The 20,972-nt window shown below is 38.4% G+C and overlaps 1 protein-coding gene across 1 annotated transcript in view; it reads right to left on the bottom strand.

Moving 5' to 3' along the window:
• nup210 (nucleoporin 210) overlaps positions 1 to 20,972 on the bottom strand; it is a 123,258-nt gene that overhangs the window by 44,421 nt on the left and 57,865 nt on the right. The window contains exons 13-20 of the mRNA XM_062969969.1: positions 13,487 to 13,685; positions 12,035 to 12,180; positions 9,538 to 9,759; positions 5,763 to 5,936; positions 5,193 to 5,385; positions 4,772 to 4,878; positions 2,401 to 2,505; positions 2,202 to 2,303 (exon numbers count right to left, since the gene is read on the bottom strand). Coding sequence (XP_062826039.1) covers positions 2,202 to 2,303; positions 2,401 to 2,505; positions 4,772 to 4,878; positions 5,193 to 5,385; positions 5,763 to 5,936; positions 9,538 to 9,759; positions 12,035 to 12,180; positions 13,487 to 13,685 — 1,248 coding nt within the window. The remainder of the gene's footprint in view (positions 1 to 2,201; positions 2,304 to 2,400; positions 2,506 to 4,771; positions 4,879 to 5,192; positions 5,386 to 5,762; positions 5,937 to 9,537; positions 9,760 to 12,034; positions 12,181 to 13,486; positions 13,686 to 20,972) is intronic.

The following is a 20,972-nucleotide window of genomic DNA, read 5'->3' as shown; positions in this document are numbered from 1 at the left end:
GGTTCAAAGTGAGTTTCCCTATCAGAGAGAATACTCAACTGACAAGAATCTTCACAGTTTGGGAGTTCTTGTGTATAAAATTTGCATGTGAGGTTTTGTTTTTGTTTTTTTTCCACTGAAAGCAGCATTTTTCTATGTGGAGCACAACATTTAACAAAAAGGTACCTAAATTGTATAAAAATTCTTAACAGTGTGGATTTTTCTTCCTTAAAAAATAACATTTTTTAAGAGTGAAAACAAGAAATGGGAGAACAATATAGTATACAAAGGATTGTTTTTCTGCTATGGATTAGCTGTCCTTGTCAAGTAAATCTATAAAATATATTTAAACAGCAAGAATTAGTGCAAACAGCTGTAGCTAGCAATTGCACTAATGGATCTTAATGTAGTGGCTAGTCTCAAGTCCTGTATTCCTTCTCTGATAATAGTCACTCAAAAGCAAAGTACAACTTGCAGAGGAAAAAGTGCCATTATTTTGTAAAAAGACAATGCTGAGAAAGAATGAGCAATTCCCCACCCCTACATAACCAATCAGCAGTATTTTATTCTTAATGATTCCTCATGAATTAATAGCACCTTATCTTAATGATGAACCATTTAACATTTCAGTGAACATAGTTAATCGCAATGGTATTTTGATCTACTTTACAATATAACACAATTGTCTACAATGCCATGATCATCTGCCACAGTATCTGAACTGCGAAAGCAGATACACTATGCTAAAATGTAACAATTGGTGAATGCTTTTGTCTAATTCTACTACTGGAAGTCAAGACAAAAACCAAAAGCAGTATGGATCAAATTGGTCAATTATTTTTCTCTCTCTCACTTCTCAATTAAATACTAATTTCCAAAACAAACATTATTGTTCTTATTCTTCTTCAAAGGGAGACAATAGGTAGAGATAATGGACTATCTCAACATTTCCAAGGAAGGAGTCAAATAATTTTTAATTTGGTTACCTATGCCTACATCCTTTTAAAATGCTCAGATAGAGAAATACATTTTTACAAAGGCTCTTTATGCCTTCCCAAAATTCCTCCTTTCCCCCTCATCCTATGTCTATCTGTTTAGCCACATCTGTATTGAAATGGGAGGATGGCAAAGGAGGGATGGAGAAACAAAAACCTCTGGTGTCAAGTTTTGTAGCAGTTGATCTATAGTAAACAATGCAATAAAACTTAAGATGGGAAAGAGAATAATTCTACACTGGCTGATCCCATGACAGTTATACAGCAGTGACTTGCAGTTTTTCAAGTCGCTCCTGACACACACACACACACAAAAAAAGCTATCTCCAGAATACCCCACTGAACATGTGAAAACAGCAAAACAGAGAGAAAAGGCATGTATGTATGAAGCATTAAGAAGCAAAGATTTGTAAGTTGATGACCCAACTGGAAAGCAAAAGAAAAATGAACAGAAAAAGTCATGATTTGATTTTGTTTCAGAAAAACTTTCAAATTGTTAACTTATGAAAAGTTATGGAAAGAGCCCCCAGTGGTGCAGTGGGTTAAACCGCTGAGCTGCTGAATTGGCTGTCCGAAAGGTTGATGGTTCAAATACAGGGAGCAAAGTGAGCTCCCACTATTAGCCCCAGCTTCTGCCAAACTAGCAGTTTGAAAACATGCAAATGTGAGTAGATCAATAGGTACCGCTCTGGCAGGAAGGTAATGGTACTCCATGCAGTCATGCTGGCCACATGACCTTGGAGGTGTCTATGGACAATGCTGACTCTTCAGCTTAGAAATGGAGATGAGCACCAACCCCCAGAGTCGGACATGACTGGACTTAATGTCAGGGGAAACCTTTACCTTTACCTTATGAAAGGTTTAGTTAACCTGGCTGTTTTATTTCACATATGTGTGTTGTCAATTCTGAACAACCCCCCACCCCCCCAAAAAACAACAACATTGAAACATTATTTGTGTGTGTGAGAGAGATATAGGAACCTATCCCTTTTATTTCCATGTGATTTCTGCCTCTGATACCAAATTTGCTGTTAAAGAAATAATGCTCAGGAACATATCTACATTGTTAACTGAGGTATAGCTGTACAGTAAACCTCAGTGAAAAATCTAAGGTTATTTGAATAAAACATGCTTTAATGCTTCTCCAAATCTACTTTACAAAAATCTCTGACTTTTAAATGATTATCCTCTGCAATGAGAAGAATATTTTTGCTTTATGAGACTTACCACAACAGCAGCTCGAGCTTCCTCATAAGCCACTTTTACAATGTTGACAATGCTGGTATTAACTGAAAAATATCCAGAACCCTCCATAATGAGCAGTTCAGCCTGTCAAGAAAAGCACAGACTGTATAATGCATATTCACATTTCATTCTACTACAGAATATATGGGGGAGGGGGTTGGACAGGGGAAGAGACTTTTACCTTTATATCTTGGTGATTATAGATCGTTACTTCTTTAGGACTGACTTTTACATCTTCCACAAGTATTAGTTCAATAGTTGCAGATACAGGTGTAAGTGGTTCATACTGCAAGGAGTAATGCAGTGCAGATAGTTAAAAATTAAGATTTTGAATTTGACATTATGTGAGAAAACACTTTGTAACATGTATAGACAAACAGATAATAGAAGAGGAAGCAAGAGAAAGCTTCCTTGAAACTAGATGCACAAATGACTAACTTGCCATCACTGACTACTTTATTTTCATATAACATGTTTAAAGATATCACATTTAAGTATGCCTCCATGTGTGCATATGCTGTATGTGCCTTCATGTTGCTGTTGACTTATGGTGACCCCATACTTTCATTGGATTTTCTTTAGGAAGGAATATTCAAGGAATACTAAGAGGTGATTTTGTCAGTTCCCTCCTATAAAATCTAAGCTACAGTAACTGTAGTACTAACCCAGGCTGACCCTAGTTACCTTCAGCTAGTGATTGAATGAGTGAACTGAAATCAAATCAAACAGCATTAGTTTGATGCTGTCAATCAAATATCCTAAGAGCATCAGATTCCATCTGGTCTTCAAAGCTAAGAAGAGTCAGTTCTGGTTAGAACTCGGATGGAAAACTGCCAATAAGCACAAGGTGATAAAGTCTATATTTCAGAAGACGAAACTGGCAAAATCACCTATGAGCATCCATTGCCTAATAAAAATCATTGAAATGCATATGGTTGTCTTAAGTTTATAGGTGACTTGAAGGCACATACACACACATGTTCAATCAAACTGTCTGCTTTCCCTTTTTTATCCCCTCTTTCCATGGTCAAACTTTAAATCTGAAGTGTGAGCATAGATAAATGAATGGTGCTGCATAAAAATGATGTTTCTGTCTTGAAGCAAAAGCATAAAGTTCAGTGACATCATTAGTAATACATAGCTAATTCAAACTGACTTTTAATGAAGGTACACATGAATTGCAACTACAAAGCGCAACCTGCCAACCTTACAAAAGGATCAATTTTCAAATAAATGACTAAATGTTGTACTGTATACACTCAAGCAGTAGGAAGGTTGCAACTCAGGAGTGGAAAACTTTATTTTGCATACAATTGTTCTAAGGTTCAATTCCTGGAATCTCCTGGCTGGGAAGGGAAAGACTCCTTCCTGTCACCTTAAGAGTGCTTCAGCAATGTCAATGATATTGAACTAGATGGAACAATGACATGCTGCTATCTTCCTTCCCATGAGAAGTTAATTTATTCTAGCAGTGGGCCAGGGCTTGATGAATAAGATGACAAGTGGGGGAAGAGGAAGTTGTTGTTATATATGAAAGTAGAAACTTTTGTATGTTTCTGATTGATTTTAAAATGTTTTATGAATTGATTTTAATTCCTTTTAAATTTCATTGAAAACATTTTTTTAATTTATTTAGCTTAAAAGTCACTTTGGATCCTAGACTTGGAGAACAGTGGTATATCAAAAAGTAATAAAGCCATGGATAACAATATTGTAAATAATGAACATATAAAATCCACAGATTTTTAGAGACCAGCTCTAAAATGCATGCTAATGGTTAAAGTTGAAACAACATCAGAAATGATGAAGAAACAAATTTGACATATTTGCCTTTGTTCCATAGACAACTTTTTGCTTCAAGTTCAAACCTGGGTGCTTCATCTGTATGCAGAAAGGCATCTACATCCAGTTGTTCTGAGTTATTGGCTTGCTGTTAGCAACTTTTTACTTGAAATGATTAGCATTTTAATTATTGCAATAGTAATCTACCTTGAACGGACAAGCATTTTACAAAACTTAGAAACATTTCAAAAAACAGTTTAAAGGAAAAATTAAATGGACAAAACAGGAGGTTAAAACCAAGTTGAAATTCTCACTGGAGTCAATAAAGAACCCTTTTGGGCTTACTGCAGGCTCTTAGATAATCGTCACTGGGTTACATGTTGGAATAGTATCAGCTGAAATCACTAATTTATTCTCCAATAAAATCAGAAATGCATTTCCTTTGTAAAAACATCTGCATTAATGATTTTAATATGAAAGACAAAATTTCACTTTTTTAGATAAGCGAAAGTGCAGGTCAAAGACTTGTTCAAGCATTAAATGTATAGTCACTTATTTAAAATATTGTAAGGAATGGGTCGGGCGTGGGAGCACATAAAGTTCTAACATTTAGGTCCTCAAAAAGAAGTTTTCTCTTGCCCACCTCTGCTTGTATTATGATGAACATTTTAAAAAGTTACTAAACTATATCAAATTATATTAAGGAAATGGCTATAGCAAATATACATCATTAGACTATTATATGAAAATCTCAAAGAAAATGTCATTACTGGTTTGTTCACTTCATTGGCAATGAGATGAAAGTGTTCATATCCTACTGCGGTGGCAGATATAGTCGTTGTTCCAGATTTATGATGAACTAAAACAGTTTGCAAACCTAAGAGAAAAGGACAGACAAAATTGGAAAAGCAGTACTCGTGTTATGACTATTGATTGATTTACAGGATCATGGAGGTCAACTTTTCAAATTTTACATACCACATAAGAGCAGCCCCTCTACTTTTCACACACTCTTACACATTAAAAGCATATTTTTTCTGAGAAAATATTATTTTTTTTACCAAATTTCAACATTGTATAGCAGGATTGGCTGTGACCGGGAAATAGAACTAAATATTTTTTTGGGCCTGGCACTAAACTCACCAAATTATAATAAATGCATATAAACAAAATGATTATGTCACAGTGTACCTTGCATTTTCTTCTCACTGCTTCCATGATCTTTTAGAGTCATTTCCAGCATCATACTGTCCTCGATGCTTGCTAATGAATATTTTGTAGATTCCCAGACAATATTAAGGGAAGTAAAATTGTCAAATTTGTGCCCCTGTTGATCATAAACCTCCAGCTCCAATACTGGATTGCGATAATTTGACACAGGAACCTGCAAGAGAAATAGTTTTCATTTATAAATAGAATTAAAGGAAGCTATTGTTTATTCTAATCTAACAGTCTAAGGGTTCATCTACACTGTAGTATTAATGCACTTTGACTGCCATGGCTCAATGCTATGGAATCCTGAGAACTGTGGTATGATGAGGCACAAACTTTGGCAGAAAATACTAAAGACCTACAAAGCTGCAAAGCTTATGATTTAATAGGATCGAGTCTTAGGAGTTAGAGTGGTATCAATCTGTATTAATTTTACAGTGTACATACAATCTTAATTATGGTTTAAAATATTTTATAAGAATTATGGGATGAAACCAACAAAATTGCCATAGTAATAGCCAAGTCTATCTTCTTTCTTTGCAAACTTACCCCTTGCTTGTTTTGGTGAAGAAAAGGACAGGAGAGACCTAGTTCAGGATTTGTATATATAGGTGACAAAGTGAATCGGGAAGGAGTGGCACAGATCAACTTCACAACAACAGATTCAACAGCTGGAAAAGGATTTGTAACGGTGCGCTTGTTTCCGATTGTTAATGATATTATCTACATGAAAACATGAGAAACAATTAAAAGAGCAAAAAAAGGTTATGTTTAGAAATGTTTCTTTGATGATCGCATATAATGAAAGCCTCCTTTTCCCATGCATAGTTCAAAAAAAAAATTAAGACACCATGATGTTACATTAATTGCTAAATGCATTGCTAAATGATTAAATGCCAGTATGGTGCACCTTCCTTCAGAAGAAGTTCCAGTCCATTATCTTGACATAAGTTCCATACTTTCCCCTGAATTATCCAATTTAACATTGAAAAAAATCTTTGGAAACAGATGGCAGAGCTCTCATTTTTTTTTCAAGAAAACCAAAAACCACAATAAAAACTATAATGTATTTACAACTTCCCTGCTGCAACAGCTCCACTGGCTGCCCGTTTATTTCTGGGCACAATTCAAAGTGCTGGTTATGACCTATAAAACCTACACAGTTCAGGTCCCCATACAAATCTGCCTGGGCCCTGAGATCCTAAGGAAAGGTCCTCCTTTTGGTCCACAAGCTCAACTGGTGAGAATGCAAAAGAGGTCTGCCTCGGTGGCTGCCCCTTGTTTCTGGATCTTCCTCTCCTCCTCCTGCTTTTGCTTCTGCTCCTTATTTTATACTCTGCTTTTTCTGTCCATAAAGGAGACTCAAAGTGGCTCAGGAAGCCAGAAGGACTCCCTTCCTGCTGTCCTTCCAGTGGCAAGCTAAAACCTTTCTTTTCAGGCAAGCTTTTTAAGAATGAGCCAGAGGGTGCTGTTTAGTGTTTAAATTACGTTAAACTGGTTTTATGTAATTTTGATTCATTTTAACAATTTTAGGTTTAATCCTATTTTAATATTTATATGTTGTAGTTTTTAAATTGTATTGTTTTTAATGTCACAAGCTGCTTTGAATCTCACTTAAGAGAGGAGAGTGGGGCAACAACAACAACAATATGCCGATGATTGATTTAAGAGACTTTATTTTTATTCTTTATAGATTTTTGTTTCCCATATTTATAAGATTTCCCACATACTGTGCTATATGGTATCACCATATGCTATATGGTAGTTAAGATATATGCTTCTCTTGCCAGAAAGAGTTTTAAGGTGTCAGACAGTTCCAACTAGAGTAGCTCCATGAGGGCATTTCAACAATTGAGTTGTTCTCCAGTTGTCAATTTGATGGAAAAGAAACCCAGGGCATTCCCACCCAAGTACCAGGATGCTATGAGTGAGAGCAACCCTCCTGATAAGCTTCAAGAGTAGACTTCTTACTCACCCAGGGCCGGCCCCACTAATGCGGCGGCTGACGCCGCCGCCTCGGGCGCAGGCCCGGGGGGGCGCCGTCAGGCTGGGCGGGAGGCGGGGCACCGCCCTGACGGTGCCCCGCCTCCCGCCCAGTGCGCCCTGGCCCGTCTGGCCTGCTAGAAAAGGCCAGACGGGCGAGCGGGAGTAGCGTGGGAGGCGGGGCCAGCTCTGACGCCGCTCCCCCCCCCCGCCCAGCGTGCCTTGGCCCTGCCTCCCACGCAGCGGGGGGGGGGGGAGCGGCGTCAGAGCTGGCCCCGCCTCCCACGCTACTCCCGCTCGCCCGTCTGGCCTTTTGTAGCAGGCCAGACTCAGCGGAGGTTTCTCCAGGCCGCGATTGCGGCCTGGAGGAACCTCCGCTGAGTCTGGCCTGCTACACAAGGCCAGACGGGCGAGCGGGGGTAACGTGGGAGGCGGGGCCAGCTCTGACGCCGCCCCCCCGCCCAGCGTGCCCTGGCCCCGCCTCCCACGTTGCGTGGGAGGCAGGGCCAAGGCACGCTGGGCAGGGGGGGGGAGCGGCGTCAGAGCTGGCCCCGCCTCCCACGTTACCCCCGCTCGCCCGTCTGGCCTTTTCTAGCAGGCCAGACTCAGCGGAGGTTCCTCCAGGCCGCAATCGCGGCCTGGAGAAACCTCCGCTGAGTCTGGCCTGCTACAAAAGGCCAGACGGGCGAGCGGGGGTAGCGTGGGAGGCGGGGCCAACTCTGGCCCCGCCCCCCCGCCCAGCGTGCCCTGGCCCCGCCTCCCACGCTGCGTGGGAGGCGGGGCCAGGGCACGGGGGCGGGGCCAACTCTGGCCCCGCCCCCTCACTATTCGCCCTGGCCCCGCCTCCCACGCAGCGTGGGAGGCGGGGCCAGGGCACGCTGGGCGGGGCCAGGGCGCCGGTGGCGGGGGCGCTTTTCAGCACCCCCGCTTTACATCAAAAAATATCTCCGGCCGGCCCTGTACTCACCCTCACTCTCATGGAACAAAGATCTAAAGAAGCTATTCCAGAGCCCTATGCTTCAACAGACGATACATGCTGCAGTCTGCAGAATAGTCTTCCAGTGCATGTAACACCAACCAGTTATCAAGGGATTATTACTCATAAGTAAGGAACACTATTTAAATGCCTGACCATGTATGAAGATAGAGACCTTCATTCTAGATCAGTGGTTCTCAACCTGTGGGTCCCCAGATGTTTTGGCCTTCAACTCCCAGAAATCCTAAAAGCTGGTAAACTGGCTGGGATTTCTGGGAGTTGTAGGCTAAAACACCTGGGGACCCATAGGGTGAGAACCACTGTTCTAGATAGAGGAGTGAATGTATACTCCCACACTGCTTTTATTTGTCATCAGTTTGACTGTGATTTATGGTGACTCTATGAATGAGAGATCCCCAGGAGCCCATGTCATCACCTGCCTTCCTTAGGTTTTGCAAACTCAGGGCCATGTCTTCCTTCATTAAACAAATAACCTGCCACATGTTCTTCACCTTTTCCTACTTCCTTTTATTTTATTAAGCATCATTAGCTTTTCCAATGAATCAGATCATCTCACAATACGTCTGAAGTACAGCAAACTCAATTTATTTTCTTCTAGTAAGAGTTGAGGCTTCATTCATTTGTCTTTTAAGAAGCCCATGGAATCCATAGAACTTTTCTCCTTCACCCCATTTCAAATGTAGAGGTTTCCTTCTTGTTAGCTTCCCTATCAGTTATTACACTAAAATTTTAGGCAGTTCCTGTAAACACGCATACTAAAAGAAACTGATAACACTGTCAAACGTTACTGGGTGAGTTGTTCTGATATATTAGCTGGCCATGAATGTTTTCCTTTGCTATTTCATGAGATTGTATTTATAATTGTATTCTCTATCTGTAAATTGTTTAAATGTCTAAAAGACACAACTTTGTCACACACACACACACACACTGCCCAACTATATATGTAGAGTTTTAGAGGGAAAACATTGAATAATTAAGTTAAAAGGATAGAAAAGCAATAGATTGATTTCACAGTCTGGTGAAAATAAATAGTGGTCTTATAATCCTTGTAATATGTTGAACTTTCTAATACCTTTTTATGGCATTTAGCATTCTGTGAAAAAATACTTGTAACTTTACCATAATTTAAGCTTGCTTAATTCTCAATAGCCATTTCAGACTCATAAGAATACATAAAGAACAGAAACCAATGCATACATCAGGGATAATATTGTGTTACTATTTGCACTGCAAACTTTCAAAGGCTTACATTTTACTTGCCTACAACAATTGTTTTTCTTGATTATTGGGCACTTACAATTATGTTCAACAACAGTTGTCACATGATTTTGTGTCACTCACTTGTTCACCCAGGGCTCTGCAAGATGCCCTGACCCAGTGCTGGAAAGGGCTCCTAGGTATTGCTGGTCCTACCAAGGATAAGCCAGTATTCTCTGGAGATTCAGCACTAACTTGCCTGAAGAACTTAGATGGCTCTTGAACCCAAGGTCTGGGTCCACCTTCAAACAGTATATCTTTGGAAGAACCCAAAGTTACTAAGGCAGAAGCAACAGGATCAATAGTCTAAACAAAAATTAAAATACACCAATTAAAATATTACTGATTAAACTAATGAAAATTATTTATATCAAACCATTCTCCTACAACAGCCTGTTATGTTTAATCTATATAAACAGGAAGTCCTTTGGCTGATGTGACATAATGATTGTTTTACTATTTCTTGTTGCTTTTGTTATATTATGTCCCTTTATTTAGTGTTTTGATCTCCTCGGGGAGGAAAAGCATGATAAAAACATTTTAAATATTTTCATATCATTATAAACTATCTTAAGTAAATAAGGAAGTGTATGTATTAATAGCTCTAAACGTAATGCAATAGAACAATTAAAAAGAGTTTCCAAGACAGGTATACTTCATCTAACAATATATATTTAGCTGTCACAAACAAAAGAAGCATCATTTATTGAACAGACAGATGCAAGTACATGTTTTATCATTTTAACACATCATCAAGTTAAATCCTCTTTCCTGCAATTGCTTTGGAATGAGGTCTGAAAATGAGGTGCTATCAAAAGCCTCTAATGGAATTTTGGAACAAAACCTGCATTGATTTGCTAGCTATGCTACTAAAGAATCTTTCTGTCAGGTAGGTGAGCTACTTTATATTCACTTATCTGATAAGCCTCACTGATTAAATGAGGTTTTCTTCTGAGTAGGGATGCAAGAGAATGTAGATTATTCATATTTTAAGTGATCTAACACTTTGATTTTTCACAATTTTGTGTTAATTGCCTGGATGTTTTGTCTTGAATATTTCTGGTGGGTGATGCTAAGAAAGCCCTCAACCTTAAAACATATTTAGTAAAGATAGCATAATCCTATATTGTTACAATCCATCCAAAATATCAAGATTCATTTTTTTATTTTATTGAGATACCAATGGAAATAATTAGAAAGGCAGATTTTTAAATATATGCCTTGCCAACATTTCTCCTGTACAATTAGCCATAAAGCATTCTTTATTTTTATTTAATTTTATGAATAATAGTTTAAATACACCAGTTAATCTTTCATACACCCTCAGAATCAGACAGAAAATTGGGACACTGACATTTTGATGGACTCTATTGATTAAGTGGGCTATTCTTTTTAGATTTAGGCCTATGGCCTTGCCTAAATGGCTAATATTTTCATGATTAAAGCTGAAAATATGATAAACGTATCCATTTTAGAATAATTTTAATTTCAAAACAGAGTAAAAAATTATTTTAAAAACACCATATATCTATCAATTATAGAAACAACTAGACAGAAGGGTTTAGGCAGATGGTTTATTTATATCGTTTTTATAGCTTGAATAGAAGTTATAATGCCAACATTTAGTAGTTCCAACATCATTTTACCTTCAAGATATTCTGAAATTACCAAAACACTTTGTTACGAATTAAACATTGCTTCTGATTAGACACATAGCTATTAATCAGTGTAATATTTTGATCATGAAATTCACTTTCAACATAGAATTTAGAAACACAGATGGACTATTGTATTCCCATTATTGGTCTTTGTTGTTAACACTTTATCATGCACATAATAACAAAGCTTATGTAATCAATATAACAAGCATAACATCTGGGAATCTGTGTTCGTAATTTTAAATTTGTGTTACTTGATTCTATTGGGTATTTTTGGCTATCTCTGGTTATTTGAGTCTATGAAAAGGTCAGATTTTTAACAGTTATTGTCTAAAGGCAACATTTTTGGTATTAAACACCATTCTCTGTGTTTGTAATGATAAGGCTCATTAAAGACAAGGCAACAGTTAAACAATCTTAAACCAGAAGGCTGAGTCTGAAAAAAAAAAACTCCTTTGGAATGCAAATCTGTCTGCAATACCGACAGTAAGCTTTTGTGTACATATATGGATCACAAGTGGAGAAAAAAAATCTGATTAGAAACAGAAGTTGCAATGTGGCGATTAATAAAGGAGCCCTAGTAATAATTCTGTTTCAGAGGTTCCTTTCTAAATATGTCCCAGTCCAAAACAACGACTTACACTTCACAAAGATAAGATAACTGGGACTCACATAAGTACCAATTCCAAAGGAGTACTACCACATCTGTTTATGAAAGGAACCAGAAAAGCTTTGGCTGAGACTAAGGAGTTGTCAAAATACAGAAGGAAATAAAAGCAACATGTATGTCCTGGAATGAGTGAGAAAATCACTTCAGTGAAGCGGTTGGATAATGTACATGTTTCTTTTCCCCCAATCTTTATACATGCTCTCTTTTGAATTGACTACCTAGTTTTGGGTGGGCTAAGCATGGCTAGGCTTACCTTAAGTGGCAGATAAGAAGCTATGGTGATACTTGCACTTAGGTGAACATGACCGTGTGTATAACTGACTACAAGTTGAGTGTATCCTTGGCCTTCAGCTTTAACTTTGACCCCACTACAGAACTCAGGAGTTGGCTTCAACCTTCCTATCAATAAAAGTAAACAGGTGTTATATATAATATTTCTATTACAACTTTTAAGAAACTACATGTCAATAAAAAGTAATTCAGGGTAATTTGGACAACCAAGCCATAAATATACTGAAACAAGTAATGAAGTTAGAAGAACAGCAGACAATACACAGTTTATAAAACTGTTTATATATATATTTGCAGTTTTGAGTTCAAATTCTTTTTTTCACATAATAAGGTGAGATTGCCTCAATGCTATAAAGGTAGAGTCATAAAAACACATAAATATATGTATTGCCGGAATAAAAGGGAAAACAAAATGCATACAAAGATATTCAAGAGAAATCTCACTACATAGTATATAGGCAGTCCCCAAGTTACGGGAAATAATTTATTTATTTACCGTATTTCTATCCTGCCCTATCTCACCCCAAGGGACTGGCATATAGCCTGGGCATAATTCGATGCCACATCAAAACATAAACAAAACAGATTATAAATACATTAAACATTAAATCATTAAACATAAAACAATAACATATAAATAAAATTAAAGCAGGATTTAAACAAGATAAGTTCTGTATATCTGTTCTTAAGTTGAATGTGTAAGTTGGAACAGGAAAGTGCAGCCCCTGTGGTGTTTGTTTTGCTGTCTGTGCCCATTCAGAAGATTTCACCTCACTTCCTGTCTCTGTGATACTTGGATTTTGAAAAAAATGGCTTGTTGCAGAAACAAGGATAGGTGAGAAAAAAATCAGTTGAAACACTTATTCCCTCTCTTTCATAACTCTTTCAGGAGTGAATTTTCCTTCTTAGTGGTAAATTTCTCTCACTTCATGTTGTCTCATCCTTTATGAGATGCATGCTGTAACTCGGGGACTGCTTGTGTATTATACACATACAGTTGATGTCAATGATTTTTGTGCTTAATTTTTGTACATCAACTAAAAAAGGTTTTGTCTGATATTTAAAAAGTGTCATTTAAAAATAAATTCTTAAGAATTTCTGAGGCCAATGTATATATTGTAGATAATTTATTGATAAAGAAGGTATGACATGGCAAATAGATAACCATCTACTTTTGTTATGCAACTTCTAATTGTTCCTTGAGGGCCAGAGCCTTATCTTTAAAGGAACGTTTCCCCTTAACCATACTAGAAAAATAAGGTTTCATTCAACCATCTTAAAATCTCAGCATGTGTTAATTTCAATGAGAAATGTGTAAACATTTGCTATTGAGAAATTAAATTTTAATATATAAAACCACACATTTGCCTTTGTTTATCTTGAAAGCTGAAGTAAAAGAATTAATTGAAATTACCTTCCAATTGGCTAAACACACCATGGTTCTCAACATCAACCACTAAATCAAAATGTGAGCAGTCACTCAAAGTGACCATCTGACTAGTTTCCTCATTCATTAGGCCATTTATTCTCAAAGGCAGTTCCAGTGTCTCACCCACATGAGCCTCAACTTGACATGGTGTGAATTCCATGCCACTGGGTTCTGTCACATAGACCTAGGAAACAATAATGAAATCAGACACAGAGGCCAAGCATGAGATAATAAACAAGACTTGAATTAGAAAATCTGAAGACTGAAAAAGGTCACATTTTAACAGCATTAATTGCCCAAAGACAAAACTTTTGCTATTAAATTTTTTAAACTTGCATATTATGAAAACTGTGGGAAACCGTTATAGTCAGAAATTACTTTGGTATATAAGTCTCCCAAAACTCCGGGGACCCACTTTGGTCCAAACACTTCATGCATTACAAAAAATAATTACAAAGAAGCATATTCATTCATTTTTTTTACCTCTCAGAAGAGTAGAGTTTGGAAAATTATTAAGAGAAAAAATATAGTAACATGCAGAAGACATCCACAACAGATCAAAAGTGAGAGGATTTTTTGGTGGATCACTTCAATATGTCATTATATTCATTTTTAATGAGTAATTTTCCAAAAAGGAAACGTAGGCGGTTTTGAAGAGTATGTTTTTGTGAGCATCTAGGGGAAACACCTCAAGCCTCTAAGCAGACAGTGGAAGAACAAACAATTTCCCAGGAAAGGTACAAATAGTTCCCAGATCATCTACGCATTTCAGCTTTGACATACAAAGATGATAATGGATCTATGCCATTCTTTCTTTGATTCTTCTGCAATATAGACTTTTTTAACTTTCTGATTTTGAGGAGGGGGAGATACTTTCAGAAAGATAAAATATTTCTCAACTATATGCCATTTGGAAACTGTCAAATAATTTAAGACTTTGGCAATTTTGTATTCTGTATGTATTTTCGTATTTATTAATACTTGTAGGATGTATTTCTAGGACTTCTCTATGACAAACTAAACAAAACATCAGCTATTTATCAAAAAATTCCAAAGTTTTAACTATTACCTATTAATCCTTTTATTGACATAATGAAGAGGTAACTACAAATTATGCCTGCACAAGGAGGGTTTCAGTACCTTCATTCATAACCCTTTCTATCTTTACCACTTACCCTCATTATTTATTTTTAAAATAAGTACTTTCTCACGGAATCACTACCTCTCCCACAGCCATTTAGTAGCCAGAAGTGGATGGAGGTAGTCTGGCTATATCTTCTGTGATCTTAAAGCCAGATGCAAAAAGAATACCAGCAGATGGTTTTATAATTGGTTGGAAAACCAAACTTGCCAGCCATGTTTCAAATTGGATGGAAATGTCTTGCAGATTGGCTCTGGGTTCTCTCCTGGGACCAAAGGTCTTCAATATTTTTCATCAATTATTTGGATGATGGTGTGCAGGGATCCTTATCAAATTTACAGATTATAATAAATAAGATGGGTAGTGAACACATTAGAAGACAGATGCGGATTGATAAACTAGGCTGCAATTAATAACATGAAATGCAATAGAGGGAAATGCAAAATTCAACATTTAGGCCACAAAAATGAAAATATAGGATGGTGGATACTTGGATCAGCAGTACCACATGTCAAAAGGATCTTGAGATTATTATTGATCATGCTGAACACAAATCAGCAGTGTGATGCTGTACCAAAGAAGGTAAATGCTGTTTTAGCCTACATTAATAGAAGCACATCTTTCAAATCGAAGGAAGTCTTAGTTCTCCTATATTTTGCCCTGGTCAGGCTTTATCTGGAGAGCTGTATTCATTTCTGGGTGCCTTGAAAAATGTTCAAAGAAGGGCAACAAGGATGATAAGAGGCATGAGAGCAAAACATATGAGGAAAGGCTGAGAGAGATGGGTATGTTCGGCTTGGAAAAAGGATGAATGAGGGACTGATATAACTGCATTTTTTAAACACACAAGAGCGATCACATAGAGGAGCTTTGTTCTCTGTTGCTCCAGAGGTTGGACAAGATTGAATGGTTTGAAATTATAGAAGGTTTCAACAGCAGATGAAATCCTTTGACAATAAGTGTGTATTGGAAGTGGAACCAACTGTGTGAAGTGGTGGAGGGGCCTCCTTCTCTGGATATTTTTTAAAAGAGGCTGAACAACAACCTGCTGGGGATGCTGTAACTGGAAATCCTGGAGTTCCTTTCAACTCTGTAATTCTATGATCAGCAAGCATCCTCCAAGATTAGGTCCAGAAACAGAGTCAGACTCTACTAGGTTGCTCCTCTCCTGTCTTCCTCTGGCCATTGAATAGCCGGAAGGTGGTCTTGCTGCTGACAGCAAGAAATTTCATCAATGAAATTTAAAATAATAGTCATTATTTATTGATTAAACTATTGCAGCCAATACTAATGCTACTATATCTACAAAGGGTGTCTATGTTAATGTTTGCTGGCCTTTTTTCATAGGATACTGGCAGTGGAAGTGCTTAAACTGAATTTCTATCACTAAAAGAGATGATAGACAATACATTTTTTCAGTTGCTCAATTCATCTCTGGTTTATTGCTCAAGAGTCAAAAAAGAGATGGCAATTGTGTTTTCTAGTAAGAATATGAGTCAACCAAGGTTCTGTTTGTTGAGCTTTTTAATAAGAAAAAGAAATCAATAAATGAAGGTCTCAATTACCCCAGAGGTCCGGATTATAATCCAAAATAGAGAATTGGGCCAAAACTAACAAAATGAATTTCAACAGAGAGAAATGTAAGGTACTACATTTAGGCAGAAAAACAAAATGCACATATATAGGATTGGTGATATCTGCTTGTCAACAGTGAATGCAAAATGGATCTAGGAGTCTTAGTAGATCTATATGCTGAACATGAGTAACAGTGTAATGCATGAACAAAAAAAGTCAATTTTAGCTGGCCAATCTAGAACAAGGGAAATTATGGTATCACTGTATAAGACCTTACCAGAAAAACGTTATGCAACCCCTGAGCTAATGAAATCAAGTCGGCCCCCCTCCCTTCTGCCCTTTAGGAAAAAAAGTAAAACATATTTGTGGGACCAGGCATTCGAGCATCAGATGCAGCGATAATAATGAGCATGATTTATGTGCCTGACAATGGACAGATATTGTATTATGACTTTGAACTTGTGTATTTTTAAATGGATGCTTTTATAATTGATGCTTTTAACTATTTGGGTTAACTGTAATTGTTTTTATAATTGCATCTAATGGTTACCAGTTGTGAGGCTACCCTGAGTGCCCTCCCCCCCCCCCCCCCCCCGGTGGTGAAAAAGATGGGATATAAATGTAGGAAATAAATAAAGCTATATCCAGCTCTGGTCATCATAATTCAAGAAGGATATTGATGAGCTGGAATATGTTCACACAACAGCTATCAAAATGGTCAAATGTCTGGAACCTAAGCCCTATGAGAAGTGGAAAAGAGAGCAGGGTATGGTTTTCTTAAAGAAGATAAAGCTAAGGTGTGAGATAACAGCCATGATTTAATATCTGAAAGGATGTCACACTGAGAAGGGCAAAAGCTTGTTTTCTGCTGGTCTAGAGACTAGGACATGGAACAATGGATTGAAATTACAGGAAAAGAGATTCTATCTAAAAATTAAGAAAGGTTTCCTGATTTTAAGAGTTCTTTGACAGTGGAATATGCTGCTGCCTTGGAGTGTGGTGGAGACTCCTCCTCTGGAGGTTTTTAAACTGAGGTTGGATGGCAACCTGAAAGAAGTGCCTTGATTGTATATTCCTGCATAGCAGGGGATAGGAGGACCTCTACATATGGCCCAGGGGGGCTGTGCCATTTTGCTGGCAATTGCTGGCAAAAGGGAAGGTGCATGGGGTGCCCCATGGTGCCCATGGGCCCTCCCTCCTTCCCTGTGCTATGGTGGGGATAGGACAGGGCACATTAGCACCCTGTCCCTGTCCCCATCATATGGGATAAAGGGGAGGAAAGTTCTGGCAGCTCCGTCCGATCTATCCAATACTCACTTTCCTCCCCATGGTGCAGGAGGAAGTTCCTTCCCACGCTTCCCCATCACTTTGGGAAGAATGTGGGCAGGGCCTGCCATGCATCATGGCACTTGGCAGTTCCCATCCAGGCTGTGAAGAAAAGCAGCAAAATGGGGCTATTGAGCCCCTTGTGAAGAGGTCCTAGATGGTCCTTGTGCTCTCTTCCAACTCTATGATTCCCTGGCTCACTACTTCAATAAATAGGGATTAAAAAAAGTGAAAGTGAATCATACTGACTGATGGTTGCATTCAGGAGCGGCCCTAGGTTTTTTCAGTATGTTAGTGAAACTGAAATTACGCCCCCCCCAACTTACCGGCAGTGGCGGCGACGGCGGGGGGCGACCATTGGGCCACTTGCAGCGGAACAAGGAAGTATTTGCTGTTCTTGCGAGATTTCACAAGATTTCTGCGAGATCTTGCGAGATCTTGCGAAATCTCGTGAGAATAGCAAGTACTTCCTTGTTCTGCGGCGAGTGACCCAATGGTCGCCGCTGCCGCCGCCGCTTCGAGAGCGCCCAGCAAGGGCTGCGCCCGAAGTAGCGGCTTCATGAGCCTCCATTAAGAACCGGCCCTGGTTGCATTGCACTCACATACGGTCTTTTCTTTCTACAGGAAAAATGGAAGTTTCCTGCACACAAGAGGAAGTAAATGTGGTGCTGACCTGCCCGCTAATGACTTGCCTATTAAAATGAATGAGAATGCTTGAACATGCAGAAGAATTCATGCATGCTTGTCAGATCGTTATGGATTGTAGGGAAACCTCCTATGACATATTTTTTCTGTTTGGAACCACAATCTCAAGTTGAAGATTAGCAGATGCTTGAACTGTGTGTTTGCATTTTGTTCTGAGCTATCATTAAAGACACCATCACAGATGGATAGCAACATTTCATAACAACTGCTTGATCAAAGATTTCATTTGGCGTGTCTAACTTTTAAAGCCATCTGTCTACTGCTTCAGGTTAAATTGTGGACCATATGGTATGGTGTTAAAAATGTAATCCTCATGAAACTTATAGACTACTACTTGCATAACCTGATAATCAAGGTCAGTAGACAGATGCTTGCTTCAAATGCAAGATGCAAAGCTTGAGCAGAGACAATTAAAATCGTAACTTGAAGCCACATATTTCATTTAATGCTAGTTCCTGCAAGTTCAAATGGGATGAAAAGCACTCCTATTGCTATGTGCTCCGAATCATGAATAGGAGAGCAACATTTTAATTAAACACATAATTTCTGAGCCTTATGCAGGCAACTGTCATTTGATAAAAAGACATATCTTTGGGACAGAATTACTGCACAACCATGTGAGACTACAAACTAACCTCTGCCTTGGTTTAATAACTATTTAATAAGCAGGGAAATATTTCAATTTCATATTTAACCACTGCACTCAATGTCCATTTAAACTACATTTGGTGAGATAGAAATACTGCTTAAAATAAAAGGAGAGCAAACTCAAAAGATACCAGAAATGTAATTTGTGCAGTAGTTATGGTGAGCTTACTCATTGAAATCTCATAAATGTCTTCAATCTCAAGAATCTTGGTGGCAATGTTTTAGACCTCTCCTATTTTTTTACCCCCAGCAAACTGAGCAGCAGTAATCTTCAGTTTTCTAGCTGAATTGTGAGCATCACTACTGTATTTTCTTGGATCTAGTGTGCCATCGAATGTAATGCGAACCTCAATTTTCAAAAAGCTGGAACTCCCAAAAATATTTGCTGGTGAATGAAATGCACAGTGGGAAAAAAATCACTCTTTGTAATTTGACCAAAAGGTGTGCATTATAGTTGCTGCCTACTTAGAATTCCTTCTTTAAAAAGTGTTAGGACACCAAATCTTCCAGTAATTGAAAGGAAAACCAGAAAAATAGGAATCCCTCAAGGAGCATCTACTGCTTATTCAGTGTCAGCTTCCTTGGGTAAACCTATGCTGTAGAATTAATGAAGCTTGACACCACTTTTAATGTCTTGGTGCAAAGCTATTGAATCCTGGAAGTTGTAGTTCTATGAGCCCTTTAGCTATCTCTGCCAAAGACGGCTGGGACTCACCAAACTACAAATTCCACAATTCCATACAGTGATGGTGTTCTAAGTGTTACCAAACAATATACATTCTTACAGTACATTTGCATCACAGATGATTCCAAAGTCCTTGGGTGGAATTAATACAGTCTGACACCACTTTCACTGCTATGATTCAGCACAATGGAATTATGGAGGAAATAATTTACAAGGTGCTGAAAGAGTAGTTAAAGAGTATGCATCCCACCTGAAATCCTGTGGCTGCCTCCTGCAGAATTCTGGGGCTTGTAGTTCAGTGAGACCCAGGACTGCTCTGGCTCAGCATTTTAAAGGCTACTTTTCTAAACTACAAATCCCAGGATTTTCTCCCCTCTCCCAGCTGGGCTTTTTCCCCACCTCCCAAATTCTTTGTTTGGCTTCTGGAGCAGTCTAACCTTGGGATAGGGATGCAGAAACCATTTAAAAAGCAAGTATCTTCCTTCTCTGTGTCTTTTATCGAAGAATCATAGAATCATAGAATAATCGAGTTGGAAGAGACCACATGGAACACCTAGTCCAACTGTCTGCCATGCAGGAAAAGCACAATTAAAGTATTGTCGGAGGCTTTCATGGCCAGAATCACTGGATTGCTGTGAGTTTTCTGGGCTGTATGGTCATGTTCTAGAAGCAACGTCAGGACAGAATGCTTCTGGAACATGGCCATACAGCTCGGAAAATATACAGAATCCCAACCATCAAAGCATCTCTGACATGGCTTCCCTAAGGCTGCTCTGTCTACAAGCCTCATGGCGTTTCTGAAGGAACTTCCCCTTTTCTTTTGTCTGGACACTTAGGCTACCATAATACACAATACTAATGCACACCCTAATTATGACAATATGTTTTAGACAAAAAAGATGCACATTACACTTGAGAAAATAGGGCATTTGGGGCTCTACCTAATACCCTTCACAAAGTGTCCAAGGGGTCTCCTATTTTCTTATTTCCATTTTCTCTACCCGGAAATATCACCAGATGTACAGCAGAGTTTTCTCTGGCTTTTCTGACTCAAGAATCTTAGCTGTACCTCAGGGAACTCCCTTCTATTATCTAGTTCATAATTTTTTTTATTGATGTTACACACAACTCTCTTTTCTGCCTGTGGAAGCAAAACATCTCTTTGGAATTTTGCCTATAGGAACATGAACAACAATCTGAAGCATTCACCATTATATGTGATAAGTTATGGTGGGATTAGCCCCTTCCTTCAGAAGCTGGCAACTGGTAACATCCCAGAACACTTTTTAAAAAGGACCATAGCATGATATCCCAATGATGTATGAATGTTCTCCTTTATGGTTAGAGATGGAAAGTACAGTTACATAGCAAATGCAGTAGGGACTGCATAA

The sequence above is a fragment of the Anolis carolinensis genome, chromosome 2, assembly GCF_035594765.1.
Source record: "Anolis carolinensis isolate JA03-04 chromosome 2, rAnoCar3.1.pri, whole genome shotgun sequence".
NCBI classification, from domain to species: domain Eukaryota; kingdom Metazoa; phylum Chordata; class Lepidosauria; order Squamata; family Dactyloidae; genus Anolis; species Anolis carolinensis.
The sequence above is the reverse complement of the archived record's forward strand: the minus strand, read 5'-3'. Positions and strand labels throughout refer to the sequence as shown.